Raw genomic sequence first — 20,871 nt, forward strand, 5'->3', positions numbered from 1 at the left:
TCCTCTGTGAGCTGTGAGGTCTTGTATAGACAGGTGTGCGCCTTCCCAAATCAAGTCCTATCAGTTTAATTAAACACAGCTGGACTAAGGAGGATCACAAGGAAATAGACAGCATGTGACTTAAATATGAGTGTCTGAGCAAAGGGTCTGAATACTTATGACCATGTGATATTTCAGTTTTTCTTGTTTAATAAATTTGCAAAAATTTCTAAATTTCTGTTTTATTTTTTTTTTGTCAAGATGGGGTGCAGAGTGTACATTAATGAGAAAAAAAATGAACTTTTTTGAATTTACCAAATAGCTGCAATGAAACAAAGTGAAAAATTTAAAGGGGTCTGAATACTTTCTGTACCCACTGTAGGTTTGATACAGACACTATCTCCCGTGTTCTCGAGAGCAGATCAATTGCTTGGGTCAGTGTTCTACTCTACAATATTTTTGATAAACTTAGAAGTAGGTAAACTGAGGAAAGGAAACTTGATTTTCTTGTTTGTATCTTGACCCAAGTGTGGTTCACTTTTGTTGAACATTCTCCGACAGCTTGGAGAGTATTGAATTTACTCCACGAGCAATGTCCAGGTAGCTGAGGCCGGGTAGGTGCGTGTCCTGCCTTGGACAGCTGCAGCTCTAATAGTAGGTCTCTGAGCTCTTCTAATTTTGATCTGTCCTTACTGGATGCTTTTGGAAAATCCTGTAGTCACTTGAACAGTTTTCTCTATGGCTCCAGGACTACCAAACCTTCATTCTAGTCTCTCCCATGCAGCCATGAGACCAGCCTCTTGATTGCTGATGTGACAGATCTGAGTCCTAGCCGCCTGATCAGCAGGTCCAGCTCTTCAGCCGCAGGTCACTAATTATGGTTTCCAACCTCTGCTTTCTCAGGTTGATCGTCGAACCTTGTGAGATCGATCTTAGTAAGTTCCTGGTGAACCATGTACCTTGCAAAGACAGGCATGTCAGTTTTTTTAGTAGTGCTATTCATATGGTCTGTAGATTCTTGATCTAGAAACGTGGGAGAGTATGGTGCGGCATTGACATTTAGTCAGCACTCAGCTTTCTTCAGTGGTCGGACCCTCAGCAGTAGGGACGCTATCAACTATCTCTTTAGTATAGTCCTTTAAGTCAAACTCATGAATGGCTCCAGGCGGTGTTTTTTCAGTTATTTTCAGCCTCTTTGACGTCTTCTTGATCTTCAGCTTTCCATCACACAGCGTCCATCATTCCTGGTCATGTTGCGTTTACCGCTGGCGCTCCATATCCATTGCTTTGTGTCGCTCTGATCTGTCTTCTTCTCTATCGGCAGGAGCCTCATTGGAGACGTGTGTGTCCTGGATAACATGACCTCTCACATCCCGGTCATCGAGATCCGTATCAAAGAGTGCTATGGTGAGTGGGTGAACAGTGAATTGCAGGAGATGGCGGTGTTATATAATCTCTCATGGCCTAATATATAACGGGCTGGTGTCCAGTCTTCTGTAAATAAATGTCTGCCTTCTTGTCCTGGTCCTGATCACACAGCAAAGCACAAGTCATTCTTCATTTGTGGGCTGATCACGCTGATGGCATTTACAAACACTGATACATTGTAACAGCCCTTCAGCTGTGAGTGCAGGACTTGGTCATAATTGGTTGTTGGAAAAATGTCTAAAAATTACTGTACATAAAACGATCTTAAAAATGTTACAGAATTGAAATACAAGACCTATTACTAAGCCAAAACCTATAGGGCTGGAGCTTTCATTTTTGCTTTCTCTGTTTCTTCCCGTAGATGAAGGGATTGACGTCCGGATCCGCGGGATAAAGATTGAATCTTCTAAGGTGAGGGATTTGGGGATAATGGCCGACATGTTTCACCCTCCCAACCTGGTACGATACCCGCGCCTGGAAGCCATTGATCCTGACGTCCTGTACCGGCGAGCCACAGTCATCCAGAGGTCGGTGCACGTGACACAAAGTCATTATATAAGCCATATTGCTTGTCTGCAGCTTTCCCCGACACTAAGGGCTTATTCACATGAGCACATAGGGACCGTATCATCTGGTCTGACCTCGTGTATATGATGCTGTTAATTCATGTTAGGAGATCTGAACCGTATGACGGACCAGAAAATGCGATAATTGTACTGTCCGGTAATTAAAAGGAAGCAATCAGAGGTAGTGCGGTATAACACATTGTGTAAGGCACCTATAAGAGCACAATCTGCTGCACGATTGGGCCACAATGCGGCTTATATTGGTATGTAAATAAGGTTTGCATGCGCACTGTCGGATGTCTGTGCATTCTCAGTCTACGGCTCCTCTTTGCTTCTCCCCGCCCTTGCTTTTTGATTGACAGCAGAGACATCGGCTTCTGCTGCACAACGTCACCTCTGCTCTAAACTGTTGTGTGGAGAAGCGGAGAGGATGCATAGACTGCAGGGGCACGGATACACCCACCAGTGCAATTTCGGCACAATGGCGCTGTAATAGGCATCTTTTATAATGTTTTATACTGCACTGCCTCCGCTTGCACAGGGGGAGAGTTACTTACCTATAAGCCCTGACTGATGATGATGACTTATTGACTAATATTCGCTGAAATGTGATATTTTAGGGAAACCGATTCTTAATAAGAGACGATTTCATTACCTTTTCCTTCTCCAGATTTGTCCGGCTGCTCGATAACATCCTCCATCACCTGGTTCCCTTCTGGGACCACAGTATCGGCACTTTCACCCAGCTGAAGGTGAGACTCTCATGTCCATCAGCCTTGTAAATCCCATCACTGCAAACATTCGTCCTGACCCGATACTTCTCACAGCAGATGGATTTGTTTCAATTGCATCCAGCTTGAAATTTGAACTTCAGTATGATGGCGGGTTTTTAATAGTAATACATTGTAACAACTTATATGCACAGGAGAAAGGTTTGAGCTGCTGAGGTTAAAGGCCACATTGTTATATTGGGAAAAACCCATCAGCTGTGTGTGTAGGAGAAGATCAGGGCCGTATAATCAGCAATACACAGACCACCCTATTGGCATTTATTTGCGGGCACTGGGCCTTTACTGTATCATCCCTCTGATTTCAGCACATTAAGCAGTTCCTGTTTCTGTCCAAACGCCGCTATCGCCTCATTACTAAGTGCCTGAAAGACTCCGAGACTAAGAAACCCGACTCCATTCCCTGCCTGTATATAAACCGCAGGCTGGCGGCGAAGCACAGGGACAACCCGGCCCTGGACCCCACCTACAAGAAGACCGTCTTCAGTCAGGTACTCAGGGGTTAATGCCGAACATATGCATAGGGACTACTCGCAGCTCTAAAAAAAACAAACATTAATTATGCGCATTTTATTTTTTGATGGTCTCTGCCCCCAGGTATATGAAAGTCTAAAACCCACAGACAAGTCCAAGAAGCCGCTGGATTACCGGTCAGTGCAGCTGCGCGTCAAGTCCGTACATTGTATCTCTGTGATGCTACTACTGTTCTATATAAAGTTTTCCTCCTGTTCTCGGAAGTTTCATAGACTTTTCTATAACCATTTCATAATCCATCATAATCCAGAATTTCGTAATTTGACACTGATCGGATGTCAGATTAATGGAATTCTCCTATATATCCGTTATGATGTATTGGTCATTATAAGGACGCCCCCATTTGTCCCTCTAGGTGGCCGGTGAGTTACAACCAATGGTGGGAATGTAAATTCATCGCAGAAGGAATCATTGATCAAGGTAAAAGGCCAGGGGGAGAGTCTGGAGGTGAAAGTGGGGCCTCGTTAATTTTGTGTGGGGTTTTCTTCTGATTATACAGTGAGGAAAATAAGTATTTCATACTCTGCCGATTTTGCAAGTTTTCCAACCTCCAAAGAATGTCAACCGTGACAGACTGAAAACAAAAACAATCCAGAAAATTACATTATATATTTAAATAATTAATTTGCATTTTATTGCATAAAATAAGTATTTGATACAATAGAAAAACAGAACTTAATATTTAGTACAGAAACCTTTGTTTGTAATTACAGAGGTGGGACGGTTCCGTTAGATCTTCCCCAGGTTTGCACACACTGCAGCAGGGATTTTGGCGACTCCTTCATAGAGATCTTCTCCAGATCTTTCAGGTTTCGGGGCTGTCACTGGGCAACATTGAGTTTCAGCTCCTCCAAAGATTTTCTATTGGGTTCAGTTCAGGCCACTCCAAGACTTTGAAATGCTTCTTATGGAGCCGCTCTTTAGTTGCCCTAGTTTTGTGTTTCGGGTCATTGTCATGCTGGAAGACCCAGTCACGACCCATCTTCAATGCTGTTATTGGAAGCAGGTTGTTGGCCAAAATCTCGTGATACATGACCCCATCCATCCGCCATTCAATACGGTACAGTCATCCCGTCCCCCTTGCAGAAAAGCACTGCCAAAGTATGATGTTTCCACCCCCATGCTTCATTGTTGGGATGGTGTTCTTGGGGTTGTACTCATCCTTATTCTTCCTCCAAACACATCGAGTGGAGTTGATACCAAAAAGATCTATTTTGGTCTCATCTGACCACTTTACCTTCTCCCATGTCTGCTCTGGATCATCCAAATGGTGATTGGCGAAGTTCAGATGGGCCTGGACATGTGCTGGCGTGAGCAGGGGGACCTTGTGTGCCCTGCAGGATTTTAATCCATAACGGCGTAGTGTGTTTGTGACACACAGATTACAATGTACTCAGGGCGCCAGGCATGGGATGGATCCTCAAGCATGTGTCACGGGTATTGGTGGCCAAGCCCATGTCCTGGTGCTCTGGTGACAGTGAAAAGCACGTGGCTGTGGGTGTGCGGGGGTTTATGCCGGCGTTACCGATTTCCCTAGGTGGTTAATGGCGTGACCCTTGATGTCGGTGCAGGAAAAACAGAAGAGTCAGGAGACTTGTTTAAACAGTAAAATAAATGGATTTCTTTCACTTATTCAGCATTAAAAAATGTACACAGCCGTGGTTGGTATAACATGCCTCCATAGACAGGCAGATAACAGAAGCAGTGAACCAGTCATATCACAGGCGTGATATTCAGCAAGTGTGAACAGAGCCTATCCTGTTGTCAAACCTGACACAATAGAGGTGGCTTTCTCTATCCCACTTAGGTGGTGTCTTCTATCCCACTTAGGTGGTGTTCCCCAGTAGACCTCAGGGTTCCTGCTCCCCCTTCTGACCTTCATGTAAAGTAATCTCTCCTGTATACCCATTTTCCCTATGGGAGACCCCCCTCCAGGCCCATACTCCTCCTGTGTCCACAGCTTTGCGTTTTGGGTTAGGCTAGGGCGCTGTGCAGACCAGGACATTCCATCTGCCTAAAAAGGTGCAAGTCCTAAGAGGTCCTTCTTTTGGTCTCGGGTCAGTCCGTTTCCATACAGCCGGCTGGACCGGGGGTTAGCGTTCCCCTACATGTTTCTGGCTTGTGCACTCGCTGAGTTCCAACTTACTCTGAATAAAATCTGAGGTAATGGCAGATAGGTGCACCAAGACTCCGCCCACCAGGCTATTCTGCCCAGCAACGAGGCATGTGGGGAGTCTGCTCAGCAACAAGGCCTGTGGAGAGTCTGCCCAGCAATGAGGCCTGTGGGGAGTCTGCCCAGCAACGAGGCAACAAGGCCTGTGGGGAGTCTGCTCCACAACAAGACCTGTGGGGAGTCTGCCCAGCAACGAGGCCTGTGGAGAGTCTGCCCAGCAACAAGACCTGTGGGGAGTCTGCCCAGCAACAAGGCCTGTGGAGAGTCTGCCCAGCAACGAGGCCTGTGGGGAGTCTGCCCAGCAACGAGGCCTGTGGGGAGTCTGCTCCGCAACAAGGCCTGTGGAGAGTCTGCCCAGCAACAAGGCCTGTGGAGAGTCTGCCCAGCAACGAGGCCTGTGGGGAGTCTGCTCCGCAACAAGACCTGTGGGGAGTCTGCCCAGCAACGAGGCCTGTGGAGAGTCTTCCCAGCAACGAGGCCTGTGGGGAGTCTTCCCAGCAACGAGGCCTGTGGGGAGTCTGCCCAGCAATGAGGCCTGTGGGGAGTCTGCCCAGCAACTAGGCCTGTGGGGAGTCTGCCCAGCAACGAGGCCTGTGGGGGGTCTGCCCAGCAACAAGGCCTGTGGGGAGTCTGCCCAGCAACGAGGCCTGTGGGGAGTCTGCCCAGCAACAAGGCCTGTGGGGAGTCTGCCCAGCAACGAGGCCTGTGGGGAGTCTGCCCAGCAACAAGGCCTGTGGGGAGTCTGCCCAGCAACGAGGCCTGTGGGGAGTCTGCCCAGCAACGAGGCCTGTGGGGAGTCTGCCCAGCAACAAGGCCTGTGGGGAGTCTGCCCAGCAACGAGGCCTGTGGGGAGTCTGCCCAGCAACGAGGCCTGTGGGGAGTCTGCCCAGCAACGAGGCCTGTGGGGAGTTTAACTCCTGATGCAAAAGTTTATGTGGCATACCTCATGTAAACAATATAAACTACTACTATAAATTACTTTGATAGTACCCAACTCTGGGGTACTACATGTTACTAACAGTAATCTTTGAGACTGTGGTCCCAGCTCTCTTCAGGTCGGGGACCAGGTTCTCCCGTGTAGTTCTGGGCTGATTTCTGACATTTCTCAGAATCATCCTTACCCCACGAGGTTAGATCTTGTATGGCATCCCAGACTGAGTAAGACTGATAGTCATCTTGTGTTTCATCCATTTTCTAATAATTTCACCAACAGTTGTTGCCTTCTCACCGAGCTGCTTGCCTATTGTCCTATAGCCCATCCCAGCCTTGTGCAGGTCTACAGTTTGTCCCTTTTTGGTCTTGGCCATGGTGGAGAGGTTGGAGTGTAATTGAGTGTATGAACAGTTGTTTTTTATACAGGCAACAAGTTCAAACAAGTGCAATTAATACAGGTAATGAGTGCAGAGGAGGAGAAAATATATCAGGTCTGTGAGAACCAGAAATCTTGCTGGTTAAAAATCATACAATCTGATTTTCTGCATTTTTGGGGGGGATTCTGTCTGTCATAGTTGAAGTTACCTACAATAAAAATTACAGACCAATCCTTTCTTTGTAGGTGGGAAAACTTGCAAAATCGGCTGCGTATCACATACTTCTTTTCCTCACTGTACTCTCTCTCACAACTCTATTAATATAACACAGCACATCATGCCCAGCTTTTCCGACATCTGTGGTCTCCTAGGGCTGTATCCAACCCCTTTATTGCTCTGTAACGCTAACCTAGTTTTTGTACTTTCAATGTGACTTCAATATAGAAATGCATGGTAATCCGGCAGTAACCAACAGCCTATATAATAAAACATTATCACACTGACTTAATTTCTTTTTCGCTCCTAATTGGGAGACCCAGACAATTGGGTGTATAGCTATTGCCTCCGGAGGCCACACAAAGTATTACACTCAAAAGTGTAAGGCCCCTCCCCTTCTGGCTATACACCCCCAGTGGGATCACTGGCTCACCAGTTTTGTGCTTTGTGCGAAGGAGGCAACACATCCACGCATAGCTCCACTTTTTAGTCAGCAGCAGCTGCTGACTATGTCGGATGGAAGAAAAGAGGGCCCATACTAAGGGCTCCCAGCATGCTCCCTTCTCACCCCACTGTATGTCGGAGGTGTTTGTAAGGTTGAGGTACCCATTGCGGGTACGGCGGCAGGAGCCCACATGCTGATTCCTTCCCCATCCCTTTTTACAGGGCTCTGGGTGAAGTGGGATTTACCGGTCTCCAGGCACTGAGACCGTGCTCCATCTACAGCCCCTGGAGAAGATGCTGGATGGAGCGGAGTACATCAGGGACATGGCCCTGCTTCCTCAAGGTACTCTGTGTCCCCGTGCATTTGGCGCTCACACCGCAGCATGCTGGGTGTTGTAGTGCGCCGGGGGACATCAGCGCTGCGGCGCCTGTGCCATGGCCTCATTCAGCTTCGCTGAAGCAGGCTCACTTATGGGAATTGGTCGCGCCGGCCGCTGGGACTGCGGCGCGGCTGGCACTTGTAGTGCGCCGGGGACTTCAGCGCGGCCTGCGCTTTTACGGCGGCCGCGCTGATAACTAGAGTCCCCGGCTTTTGCGGCCTGCTTCCGTTCGTTCCCGCCCCCAGACCTGCCAGTCAGGAGAGGGGCGGGACGCTGGCTCTAGGAATCGGTCGCGCCGGCCGCTGGGACTGCGGCGCGGCTGGCACTTGTGGTGCGCCGGGGACTTCAGCGCGGCCCGCGCTTTTACGGCGGCCGCGCTGATAACTAGAGTCCCCGGCTTTTGCGGCCTGCTTCCGTTCGTTCCCGCCCCCAGACCTGCCAGTCAGGAGAGGGGCGGGACGCTGGCCACTTCTAGGAATCGGTCGCGCCGGCCGCTGGGACTGCGGCGCGGCTGGCACTTGTGGTGCGCCGGGGACTTCAGCGCGGCCCGCGCTTTTACGGCGGCCGCGCTGTTAACTCGAGTCCCCGGCTTCTGGGCCTAGTCTCCCTTCGTTACCGCCCACAGCCCTGACAGTCAGGGTAGGGGCGTGACGCTGCATAGCACAGCAGCGCTGAGAGCTGGAGTATGTTTTGCATACTCCACCCCTCTCACTGTGTGCACTGTGAATCCGGATTCCCGCACTTTCTCAGGCACGCCCACGGCTTCCTTCTCTACAAGGACGCCGGCAGCCATTAGTGTCAGTTTCTGTACGATACAGAGACAAGTGTGGAAGACCCTGGCATTCTGATAGTCACACAATCGCTGCAACAGGCGTTAAGCAGCACCTGTGGTGCTAACCCCACTAGTGCAGAAGTGCACTTATAGATATGCTTGTACTATATACATTGCACTGTTTGGTCGCACGTTGTATATACCCTCCTGGATTATGCGGAGGAGTTATCAGCATATTCTCTGTGTAAAACAAAGTGCAGAACCACATGTTTTTCTATACAGCTGGTACAGCATGTACGGCTATACGGCCGGCAGGTTACATAGACTCCCATTGTATGCACTAATGGCCAGGGGATGAGGACGGTGTCGGCAGTATTTACTGACAGTTTTTCTGAGACTATGGCTATGATACTAGAAGCCTAGCAGTCCGGACATGTCTCTCACAATATGGGCACTGTTGAATCATTGATCCATGGCCCCCCTCAGTGTGAACAACTAACAGCTCCGGGAATGTCACACGCATCCCAGAGTCACGGCTCTGCACGGACGTCAGTCCCAGACAGCCTAAGCGGGCTCACTATGAGCGGCCTCGGTTTCATCAGGGTCCTAGCAGAAGGACTCGCTGTGTAATGAGGCGGAAGTAGCGGCTCAGGATTCTGATCCTGAGACCGCTCTCAATCTGGATACACCTGATCGTGACGCCATAGTAAATAATCTTATAGCGTCTATCTATAGAATGTGGGTTATTTCTCACAGCTCCTCCAGTGGAGGAGTCAGCTTCACGTATTTTTCTGGACCACTCTGCCTTCAGAGGGGCAGTCCAGGAACACCACGCTTATCCAGATATGCGCTTCTCCAAACGGCTTAGGATACACGTTATCCCTGTCCCCTGACTTGGTCAGGGACTGGACCCAGTGTCCCAAGCGGCATCCTCCAATCTCCAGGCTTGTAGCTAGATCCATAGTTGCAGTGGGAGATGGAACTGCTGTTGGCTCCGGCATTCTCTCCCTTGGGGCACTCCAAGCTATTTCAGCTTGTCTTACACAGATTGACACGGTTACACGTACATCTGTGCCGCAGGTGGCATCCTTAACCTCTCAAATGTCTGCATTTGTTTCTTACGCGATTCAGGTTGTCCTGGACTCTGCGAACCGTGCGGCGGTAGCCTCCGCTACTCCGTGTTTTTAAGCAGAGCCTGGTCTGCTCGTTAAGTGAATGGAAGGCAGATTCTGCTTCCAAAAAAGGTTGCCTAACCAGTTGCCTTTTTCTGCTGACCGACTGTTTGGTGAATGTAACCATTAAACAGTCCAGGGGTAAGGATTCATCCTTTCCTCAGCCCGGACACAACAAACCCCAACAGAGCAAGAGGCAGTCGGGGTTTTCGGCCTTTTCGAGGCTCGGGCAGGTCCCATTTTTCCTCGTCCAATGTGGACTCAAAAGGATCAGAGGAGCTCAGATTCTTAGCGGGCTCAGTCACGCCCAAAAAAGCGACAGTCTGAAAACCCGCTTCCAAGGCGGCTTCCTCATGACTTGCGGCCTCGGTCGGTAGCAGGCTCTCCCGCCTTGGCGATATTTAGCTGCCATAGGTCAATGACCATTGAGTGTGAGACATTCTGTCTCACGGGTACAGGATAGAGCTCACTTCTCGTCCTCCAACTCGATTCTTCAGAATTTCTCCACCTCCCGGCCGAGCCGCTGCTCTTCTGCAAACAGGGTGCACTCTATAGGCAGAAAGAGTGATGACCCCCGTTCCTCTTCAGGAACAAGGTCACGGTTTTTACCCCAAATTCTTTGCGGTACCTATAACAACGGGCCGTTCCGTCCCGTTCTGGATCTAAAAATGCTCAGCAAGCTCGTGGACACCAGGCGGTTCCGGATGGAATCCCTCCGCCATGTCATCGCCTCAAGGTCCCAAGGATATTTCCTAGCATCATTAGGCATCAAGGATGCTTATCCACACGTGCCGATTGATCCAGAGCACTAGCGTTTCTACGCTTCGTTATAGGAGACGAACACCTTCTGTTCGTAGCTCTACCTTCCGGCTAGCGACAGTCCCACTGGTCTTCGCCAAGGTCAGGGCAGCAGTAGTCACAGTCCTGCACTCTCAGGGTCACTCTGTGATCCCGTATTTAGACGATCTACTTGTCAAGGCACTCTCTTAGGAAACATGCCAACACTGCCCGAACGTTGCGCTGGAGACTCTCTAAAGTTTTGGGTGGATCATCAACTTTTTAAAGTCAGATCCGACCCCGACCCTATCGATAACATATCTAGGCATAGAGTTTCTTACTCTCTCAGCGATAGTGAAGCTTCCGCTAGACAAACAGCATTCACTACGGGCTGCAAGCTCTTCTTTAAGAACCAGTCGCACACATTGAGACGCCTCATGCACTTCCTACGTAAGATGGTAGCAATGGAGGCAGTTCCTTTCGCGCAGTTTTACTGCGTCCACTACAATGGGACATTCTCCGCCAATGGGACGAGGAGTCGACGTCCCTCAACAGAGTCGTCGTTCTTTCTCAGGCGGCCAAGGAATCTCTACGGTGGTGGCTTCTTCCCACCTCTTGGTCAAAAAGAAGGTCCTTCCTATCCCCATCCTGGGCGATAGTTACGACAGACGCGAGTCTATCAGGGTGGGGAGCAGTTTTTCTCCACTACAGCGCTCAGGGTACGTGGACTCAGCAAGAGTCCACCCTTCAGATCAATGTTCTTGAACACAGAGCAGTGTATCTTGCCCTACAAACCTTCCAACAGCGGCTGGAAAGCAAGCATATCCGACTTCAGTCGGACAGCTCCACAGCGGTGGCATACATCAACCACCAAGGAAGAACGCGCAACCGGCAAGCCTTCCAGGAAGTCCGGCAGGTTCTGATGTGGGTGGAAGACACGGCATCCACCATATCCACAATTCACATCCCAAGTTTGGAAACTAGGAAGCTGACTTCCTAAGTCGCTGAGGTGTGGCCGAAAGAGTATGGTCTCCTCACCCGGACGGGTTTCAGGAGATCTGGCGCCGCTGACAGAGGCCGGACGTCGATCTAATGGCGTCACGGCACAACAACAATGTGCCAGCTTCATGGCACGGTTTCACAATCATCGAGCTCTGGCGGCAAACGCCTTAGTTCAGCATTGGTCGCAGTTCCAGCTACCTTAGGTGCCACCTCTGGCATTGTTGCCCAGAGTACTGCGCTAGATCAAGACCGACTGCGGCCGCGCCATCCTCGTCGCTACAGATTGGCCGAGGATGTTGTGGTACTCGGTTCTGTGGTGCCTCACGGTAGGCTAACCGGGGGCACTACCAGACCAATCAGACTGGCTGTCTCAAGGGCCATTCTTCCATTTGAATTCTACGGCCCTCAACCGGATGGTGTGGCATTGAGTCCTGTAACCTAGTGTCGTCAGGATTACGTCAGGACGTGGTTGCCACCATGAGACAGGCTAGCATACCAACGTCCGCCAAGATTGACCACAGGACGTGGAAGATATTCTTATCTCGGTGCTCGGCGCAGGGTGTTTCTCCCTTGCCGGTTGCATCGTCTATGTTTCCTTCCTTCCTGCAATCTAGGTAGGAAAATGGGTTGTCGCTCAGTTCCCTTTAGGGACAAGTCTCAGCGCTATCTGTATTTTTTCAGAAACGACGACTTCCTCAGGTACGCACGTTCCTACGGGGAGTTTGTCTTCTCAGCACTCCGTACAAGCGGCCGTTAGAGCCCTGAGATCTGAACAAGGTTCTAATTGCTCTCCAGATGCCGCCTTTCGAGCCTTTGAAGGATGTCTCCCTTCCCGCTTTTCACGGGAAGTGGCCTTCTAGTAACGGTCTCGTCTCTTAGGAGAGTTTCCGAGCTAGCAACGCTCTCATACAAACTCCCTTCCTGGTCCTTCACCAGGACAGGGTAGTTCTGCGTCCGGTTCCGGAATTTCTCCCTAAGGTGGTATCCCACTTTCATATCAATCAGGATATCACCTCACCTTCTTTGTGTCCTCGTCCAGTCCATCAATTTCAGAAAGATTTGCATCTGTTGGTTCTGGTGAGAGCACTCAGGTTCTACTTCCCGCATGGCGCTCCTGCGCCACCCGGATGCACTCTTTGTCCTTGTCGCTGGTCGGCGTAAACAGTCGCAAGCTTCCAAATCCACCCTTGCTCGGGGGATCGAGGAACCAATTCTTGAAACCTACAGTTCTACTGGGCTTCTGGTTCTCTCAAGGCCGAAGGCCCATTCTACCAGAGCCGTGGGTGCATCCTGGACATTACGGCACCAGGCTACGGCTCAGCAGGTGTGTCAGGCACCTACCTGATTGGGTCTGCATACTTTTACCAAGCATTTTCAGGTGCATACCTACGCTTCGGCAGACGCCAGCCTAGGTAGATAAGTCCTTCAGGCGGCAATTGCCCACCTGTAGGAAAGGGCTGTTTGACGGCCCTATCACGAGGTATTCTTTTACCCACCCAGGGACTGCTTTTGGACGTCCCAATTGTCTGGGTCTCCCAATTAGGAGCGAAAAAGAAGAAGGGAATTTTGTTTACTTACCGTAAATTCCTTTTCTTCTAGCTCCAATTGGGAGACCCAGCACCCGCCCTGTTTTCTCTGGGTTTTTCTGTTTTTTCGGGTACACATGTTGTTCATGTGGTATGGTTCAGTTCTCCGATGTTTCCTCGGATTGAATTGGTCTTTAAACCAGTTATTGGCTTTCCTCCTTCTTGCTTTGGCACTAAAACTGGTGAGCCAGTGATCCCACTGGGGGTGTATAGCCAGAAGGGGAGGGGCCTTACACTTTTGAGTGTAATACTTTGTGTGGCCTCCGGAGGCAATAGCTATACACCCAATTGTCTGGGTCTCCCAATTGGAGCTAGAAGAAAAGGAATTTACGGTAAGTAAACAAAATTCCCTTCTTTCATAATTTTTTAAAATTTAATAAATGAGCCAAAAATTATCCCTCTTAGTATTATTTGTGATCAGGTAGACTGTTCTGTGCAGATCACGGACACTGATAGTGTCACTGTCAGAGGTAACATCATCCTGCTGCTGAGACAAATAATATATTCCATCACTCACTAATTCTGTGTTGGGTTTTCTACTGATTATATCCTCAACCCTTATAGTATTAATATAACCCCATCATGCCCAGCTATTCCAATATTTGTGGGAGGGTATAATTCAGGAGCGTATTGATGCTGTACAATTCACATTTCATTTTTAGTTCTATATTTTATGGTTTTTAAAATGTTTTTTAATCTACCCTAATAGGTGGAGGTTTTCGCGATAGTCTGGCTGATATCTCAGAGGAGCTTTGCCCCAGTTCTGCTGATTCTTCGGTGCCGCTACCATTTTTCGTGAGGACGTCAAACCAGGTGAAAATGGCTAATGCTTACTGTCATATTTACACCACATGTAGTAGCTCTTCTGGAAACAGTCAGCAAGCTGGTCGACTGACCCCATGCATTGACTTAGCATATCCATCTAGCTGATGGAAGCACACAGGGCTGACACTTGCAGTTATGATTGGCACAGTGATCCCCTATTGAGTGTTTGCAGACTATTACCAGTCATGTTGGGTATCACACATTGGAGCAGCTGAGTATTCGCTCATGGGTCACATCATCCCTGTCTGCCATGACAATATCGGATATTTACATATTATGTTTCTTTCCGTTCCAGGGTAATGGCATCGGGGAGGCGCGGGATATGTACGTACCCAACCCATCCTGCAGGGATATGTCACACTACATTTGGATCGGGCAACTGATGGGCGCAGCTCTGAGGGGAAAAGAGTTCCTGGTAGTTCAGTGTTTGTGTGTGCTGTGTTCTCTGTGTCTCGCCGCTCTCCACTGACTGCCCTGTGCTCGTAGGTCCTGGCGTTACCCGGTCTCATATGGAAGCGGCTGACGGCAGAGGAAGTGAGCTGGAGCAAGGATTTCCCCGCCGTCGATTCCCTACTTGTAAGTGCAGGATCTCTGACTATATACCGTGTGTCCTGTACCATCAGCGCCGGTGTGTGGCACCTGCCCACGCTCAGTACTGTCTGGTAATCACTGTACATGTCTTGACCTACTGAGGGCGCTGTTCCTCTCACAGGTGAAGCTGCTGGAGATGATGGAGCTGATGGATAAGGACACATTTGAGTTTAAGTTTGGTGAGGAGCTGACGTACACAACGGTGCTCAGCGATCAGAGAATGGTGGAGCTGGTACCTGGCGGCAGCAACATATCTGTGCGCTATGAGGACCGCCTGGAATTCATCAAAATGGTGCAGAAAGCGCGGCTGGAGGAGAGCAAAGAGCAAGTAAGAGACCAGAGAGGAGGAAGAATCTGCAGCTCTGATATTCAGTCTGTCTCCTCCAGAGCTGCACTCACTATTCTGCTGGTGCAGTCACTGTGTACATACATTACATTACTGATCCTGTACTGATCCTGAGTTACGTCCTGTATTATCCTCCGGAGCTGCACTCACTATTCTGCTGGACGAGTCACTGTGCACATTCATTACATTACTGATCCTGAGTTACATCCTGTATTATATTCCAGAGCTGCACTCACTATTCTGCTGGTGCAGTCACTGTGTACATACATTACATTACTTATCATGTATTATACTCCAGAGCTGCACTCACTATTCTGCTGGTGCAGTCACTGTGTACATACATTACATTACTTATCATGTATTATACTCCAGAGCTGCACTTCATTTTCTATGTTCCCTGTAGCAGTTCCTTCGAGTTTCCTGTCGTTTTTATTTTCTCACTGGCCGCCATGTTTCTTGGTCTTGTAGATTGACGCCCTCCAGGCCGGGTTGCTGAAAGTCGTTCCTCAGGCTGTTTTGGATCTTCTCACCTGGCAGGAACTGGAAAAGAAAGTCTGCGGAGACCCCGAGATCCCTGTAGAAGCCATAAAAAAGCGCAGTAAGTTTGCAGATGGATCATGTGTATAATCTGTGCAGTGTTATCATGGCTGACGCGTTTCATGTCCTCTGCAGCTCGCTTTGAGAATCTGGAACCAACAGACATTCGAGTTCAGTATCTCTGGGAGGCGCTAAACAACTTCACAAACGGTGAGTGTTACCTGCCTGCGGGGGATTAGTGCTCTTGGATGTGCGAATTAATGCTGTACATCAGGGGTCTCAAACTCGGTTGGGTGTATGGGCTGCACGTACAAAAAAAACAATTTGTGGGGTCGCATTCTTTGCAAGACAGTGATATTTTTATTGGTACCATATTATATTTATATACATTTTTCATGGTAAAAAAAAATAATTCATGGCCTATTTTGATTTTTTTTATTTGACATTTTATCCCTTTCTTGTAATATAGTTTTCCAATTAGCACCATATAGTAATTTTGGCCAACATCTTGTAGTAATGTCCCCCATCCTATTTTCCTTCTTGAAGTAATGTGCCCATCCTATAGTAATGTCCCCATCCTGTAGTAATATGCCCATCCTGTAGTGATGTGTCCATCCTTGTGCCCATCCTGTATAATGTGCCCATCCTTGTTCCCTTCCTATACTAGTGAGCTCATCCTGTAGTAAAATGCCCATCCTTGTCCCCATCCTGTAGTAATGTTCCCATCCTGTAGTAGTGTGCTCCATCATTGTCCCCTTTTACTAATGTGCCCATCTTTGTCTCCGTCCTGTATATTGTGCCCATCATTGTTTCCATCCTATAGTAATGTCCCCATTCTGTAGTAAAGTGCCCATCCTGTAGTAATGTGCCCATTCTTGTGCCCATCCTATAGTAATTTGCCTATCTTATAGTAATGTGCCCATCCTAGTAATGTGCCCATCCCATAGTAATGTGTCCATCCTTATTCCCATCCTGTAGTAATGTGCCCACCATTGTACCCATCCTGTAGTAATGTGCCCATCCTGTACTATTGTGCCCATCCATGTCCCGATCCTGTAGTAATGTGTCCATTCTATAATAATGTGCCCATCTTGTATTAATGTGCACATCCTTGTGCCCATCTTGTAGTAATGTACCCATCCTCGTCCTCATCCTGTAGTAATGTGCCCATCCTTGTCCTCATCCTGTAGTAATGTGCCCCATCCTTGTGCCCCTCCTATAGTAATGTGCCTATCTTATAGTAATGTGCCCATCCTAGTAATGTGCCCATCCTATAGTAATGTGTCCATCCTTATGCCCATCCTGTAGTAATGTGCCCACCATTGTACCCATCCTGTAGTAATATGTCCATCCTATAGTAATGTGCCCATCCTTGTGCCCATCCTGTAGTAATGTGCCCATCCTGTAGTATTGTGCTCATTCTTGTCCTAATCCTGTAGTAATGTGCCCATCCATGTCCCAATCCTGTAGTAATGTGACCATTCTATAGTAATGTGCCCATCTTGTATTAATGTGCACATCCTTGTGCCCATCTTGTAGTAATGTACCCATCCTCGTCCTCATCCTGTAGTAATGTGCCCATCCTTGTCCTCATCCTGTAGTAATGGGTCCATCTTGATCCCCATCCTGTAGTAATGTGCCCACCATTGTCCCCTGTAGTAATGTGTCCATGCAGGTCCTCTTCTTGTAGCAATGACCCATCCTAGTCCCCTGTTATGCCGTTCTTCACATACACATACACACACATATACACAAAACCCCCCAAAACATTCTTCTCACTTGTCCTCTGTTCCCTCGGCATCCTCTTCTCTGCTTCTTGCGGCCTGCAGGCACGTGCACCCCTTGATGATTGCAGCTTGTGCAGGGGCCGCACCTGTCAGTGCTTTATTTTAGATGAACATTTTGCCGGCGCTGCGCAGAATCAAGCTGTCTCTGCACAACTATTCCAATGGCAGCCGCTGGCCAATCAGAGTCAATCTCGTCATATGCGTTAGCTGCTTGCCTCTGATTGGCCGGAAACTGCCATTGGAATAGTTGTGCAGAGAGAGCTTGACTCTGCGCAGCTCCAGCAAAATGTTCATCTGAAATAAAACACTGACGGCTGCAGCCCGTGCATAAACCGCAAGGGGTTTTATTTACTATTATTCACTGTATACAGTTAGGTCCAGAAATATTTGGACAGTGACACAATTTTCGCGAGTTGGGCTCTGCATGCCACCACATTGGATTTGAAATGAAACCTCTACAACAGAATTCAAGTGCAGATTGTAACGTTTAATTTGAAGGTTTGAACAAAAATATCTCATAGAAATTGTAGGAATTGTCACATTTCTTTACAAACACTCCACATTTTAGGAGGTCAAAAGTAATTGGACAAATAAACCAAACCCAAACAAAAATTTTTTATTTTCAATATTTTGTTGCGAATCCTTTGGAGGCAATCACTGCCTTAAGTCTGGAACCCATGGACATCACCAAACGCTGGGTTTCCTCCTTCTTAATGCTTTGCCAGGCCTTTACAGCCGCAGCCTTCAGGTCTTGCTTATTTGTGGGTCTTTCCGTCTTAAGTCTGGATTTGAGCAAGTGAAATGCATGCTCAATTGGGTTAAGATCTGGTGATTGACTTGGCCATTGCAGAATGTTCCACTTTTTTGCACTCATGAACTCCTGGGTAGCTTTGGCTGTATGCTTGGGGTCATTGTCCATCTGTACTATGAAGCGCCGTCCGATCAACTTTGCGGCATTTGGCTGAATCTGGGCTGAAAGTATATCCCGGTACACTTCAGAATTCATCCGGCTACTCTTGTCTGCTGTTATGTCATCAATAAACACAAGTGACCCAGTGCCATTGAAAGCCATGCATGCCCATGCCATCACGTTGCCTCCACCATGTTTTACAGAGGATGTGGTGTGCCTTGGATCATGTGCCGTTCCCTTTCTTCTCCAAACTTTTTTCTTCCCATCATTCTGGTACAGGTTGATCTTTGTCTCATCTGTCCATAGAATACTTTTCCAGAACTGAGCTGGCTTCATGAGGTGTTTTTCAGCAAATTTAACTCTGGCCTGTCTATTTTTGGAATTGATGAATGGTTTGCATCTAGATGTGAACCCTTTGTATTTACTTTCATGGAGTCTTCTCTTTACTGTTGACTTAGAGACAGATACACCTACTTCACTGAGAGTGTTCTGGACTTCAGTTGATGTTGTGAACGGGTTCTTCTTCACCAAAGAAAGTATGCGACAATCATCCACCACTGTTGTCATCCGTGGACGCCCAGGCCTTTTTGAGTTCCCAAGCTCACCAGTCAATTCCTTTTTTCTCAGAATGTACCCGACTGTTGATTTTGCTACTCCAAGCATGTCTGCTATCTCTCTGATGGATTTTTTCTTTTTTTTCAGCCTCAGGATGTTCTGCTTCACCTCAATTGAGAGTTCCTTAGACCGCATGTTGTCTGGTCACAGCAACAGCTTCCAAATGCAAAACCACACACCTTTAATCAACCCCAGACCTTTTAACTACTTCATTGATTACAGGTTAACGAGGGAGACGCCTTCAGAGTTAATTGCAGCCCTTAGAGTCCTTTGTCCAATTACTTTTGGTCCCTTGAAAAAGAGGAGGCTATGCATTACAGAGCTATGATTCCTAAACCCTTTCTCCGATTTGGATGTGAAAACTCTCATATTGCAGCTGGGAGTGTGCACTTTCAGCCCATATTATATATATATAATTGTATTTCTGAACATGTTTTTGTAAACAGCTAAAATAACAAAACTTGTGTCACTGTCCAAATATTTCTGGACCTAACTTTATATAACATAACTATACAGTTAAAACCTAAAATATGTGTACTTGGAGCAAATGGACTATGATCCAGTGTAGATTGGTATCTCTAGAATAGATTCTTCAGCTGTTGCACAAGTATAACTCCCTCATTCGGCTATTGGGGCATGCTGGGAGTTGTAGTTTTGCCATAGGGTACAGGTCACGGGTATAGGTGATTTGCTTCTTTCGTAATCCTACAAAACACTCTGGTCTTGTGCTTTTCAGAGGATCGCAGCCGCTTCCTCAGGTTCGTCACTGGACGGAGTCGTCTTCCCGCTCCAATATATATTTATCCGGATAAATCCGGGTGAGTACGGAGGGGCGCTAGGATTTATGCAGCAGATCTGCACCGGACACAGTCTGAGGCCTCAGCTCCATCCTCCCTATAACCCTGTGGTTTCTCATCCTCAGCTCCGACACTACTGACTCCCTCCCCGAATCCTCCACCTGCTCCAGCACTTTATACCTCCCCAACTACCCCAGGTACAGTATCTGCAAACCGCCGCTCCAGCCTCTGCTCATCCATTATCATCACAGCCATGTGCCACCGAGGAAAACAGAGGATTCCAGAATCGGTTATTAATTGTATGATTATCTTCTGTCATGAATAATGCCGCCATCTGCACATACAGGCGCTATTCATTACTCTGTGTGATGTAATTTTTTTTTCCCAGCGCCAAGATCTGTGAGGAAAAGCTGCGCTACGCTGCGTACAACTGTGTGGCCATCGATACAGACATGACCCCGTGGGAGGAATAAGATGGCGGCAGATATGACGTTCAGGACCGGCGTAGGGAGGACCGCGCTTTATTTATGTTTTTCCTTTCTGGACTTTTAATACCAGTAATTGCACCAAAGACTCTTCGCTGTCGCCCGGCGCGTTTTTATTTTTATATATTGCTCTGTATCCAATAAAATACAAGAACCAAAACCTGTCTCTGTTATACCCATCTGCAGCATGGGCTCTAAGGCCGAGTTCACATGTCAAGTAATCATCCATTAGAATGGATCCTGCAGAGAACCGGTGGCAAAATGATTTCTGCAGGGGGGCATGGCCTGGACCTCATGTAGGGAGGAAGCAGCACAAGAGAGCTCCTGCTTGGATCCGCTCAAAATCCTGAATACCGGCCCTGTTAATAGGCATAAATAACTTAGAAGGCTGCAATATTCACCCAGGCATCTAGAGAGGAGGATACTAGCACCATGCCAATCCGTATCAATAAGAAAGATAAGGATAAAGACGCACAGGAATGTGTCCCTGCAGTGGCCAAGATGGCACCAGCAAAAACCAGGCCGTCCTGTAGTGCAGCAGTGGGGGCTGCCAGCAGACTGGAGAGATATGCCAGAGTGGTTCCTGATCTGTCTTCCGGTGAAAAGTCTGTGAGAGACACTGAACATAATGTGGAGGATCCAGTGAGTAATTTGAGCCCTGTTTGTTCAGTAGCTCAGCAAATACAGAGGCTGGGGCCTGTGTTTGAAGGTGAGGGAGGGAGAGATATAGAGCAGCCTGGGTCTGTCCCCGCTGAAGCTGAACCCACACTGGGAGAAATCCTGGCAGCAGTTAACGCTTGCAATACCACACTGGCCACTTTAAGTAACCAAATGGGAACTGTCACTCGGGA

At 48.1% G+C, this 20,871-nt stretch overlaps 1 protein-coding gene across 3 annotated transcripts in view; it reads left to right on the forward strand.

Moving 5' to 3' along the window:
• LOC142248979 (E3 ubiquitin-protein ligase HECTD3-like) overlaps positions 1 to 20,175 on the forward strand; it is a 47,027-nt gene extending 26,852 nt beyond the window's left edge. For all 3 annotated transcript variants that reach the window (XM_075320505.1, XM_075320506.1, XM_075320504.1), the window contains 15 exons: positions 1,304 to 1,386; positions 1,769 to 1,934; positions 2,644 to 2,725; positions 3,070 to 3,252; positions 3,359 to 3,411; positions 3,651 to 3,715; positions 13,837 to 13,940; positions 14,248 to 14,367; positions 14,439 to 14,528; positions 14,665 to 14,871; positions 15,358 to 15,487; positions 15,562 to 15,636; positions 19,475 to 19,556; positions 19,661 to 19,732; positions 19,924 to 20,175. In XM_075320505.1, the coding sequence (XP_075176620.1) occupies positions 1,304 to 1,386; positions 1,769 to 1,934; positions 2,644 to 2,725; positions 3,070 to 3,252; positions 3,359 to 3,411; positions 3,651 to 3,715; positions 13,837 to 13,940; positions 14,248 to 14,367; positions 14,439 to 14,528; positions 14,665 to 14,871; positions 15,358 to 15,487; positions 15,562 to 15,636; positions 19,475 to 19,556; positions 19,661 to 19,732; positions 19,924 to 20,008 (1,597 nt within the window). In that variant the 3' untranslated portion in view covers positions 20,009 to 20,175. The remainder of the gene's footprint in view (positions 1 to 1,303; positions 1,387 to 1,768; positions 1,935 to 2,643; positions 2,726 to 3,069; positions 3,253 to 3,358; positions 3,412 to 3,650; positions 3,716 to 13,836; positions 13,941 to 14,247; positions 14,368 to 14,438; positions 14,529 to 14,664; positions 14,872 to 15,357; positions 15,488 to 15,561; positions 15,637 to 19,474; positions 19,557 to 19,660; positions 19,733 to 19,923) is intronic.
• Positions 20,176 to 20,871: the final 696 nt, after the last annotated feature.

This window comes from Anomaloglossus baeobatrachus, chromosome 8 (assembly GCF_048569485.1).
Source record: "Anomaloglossus baeobatrachus isolate aAnoBae1 chromosome 8, aAnoBae1.hap1, whole genome shotgun sequence".
Taxonomy (NCBI): Eukaryota; Metazoa; Chordata; class Amphibia; order Anura; family Aromobatidae; genus Anomaloglossus; species Anomaloglossus baeobatrachus.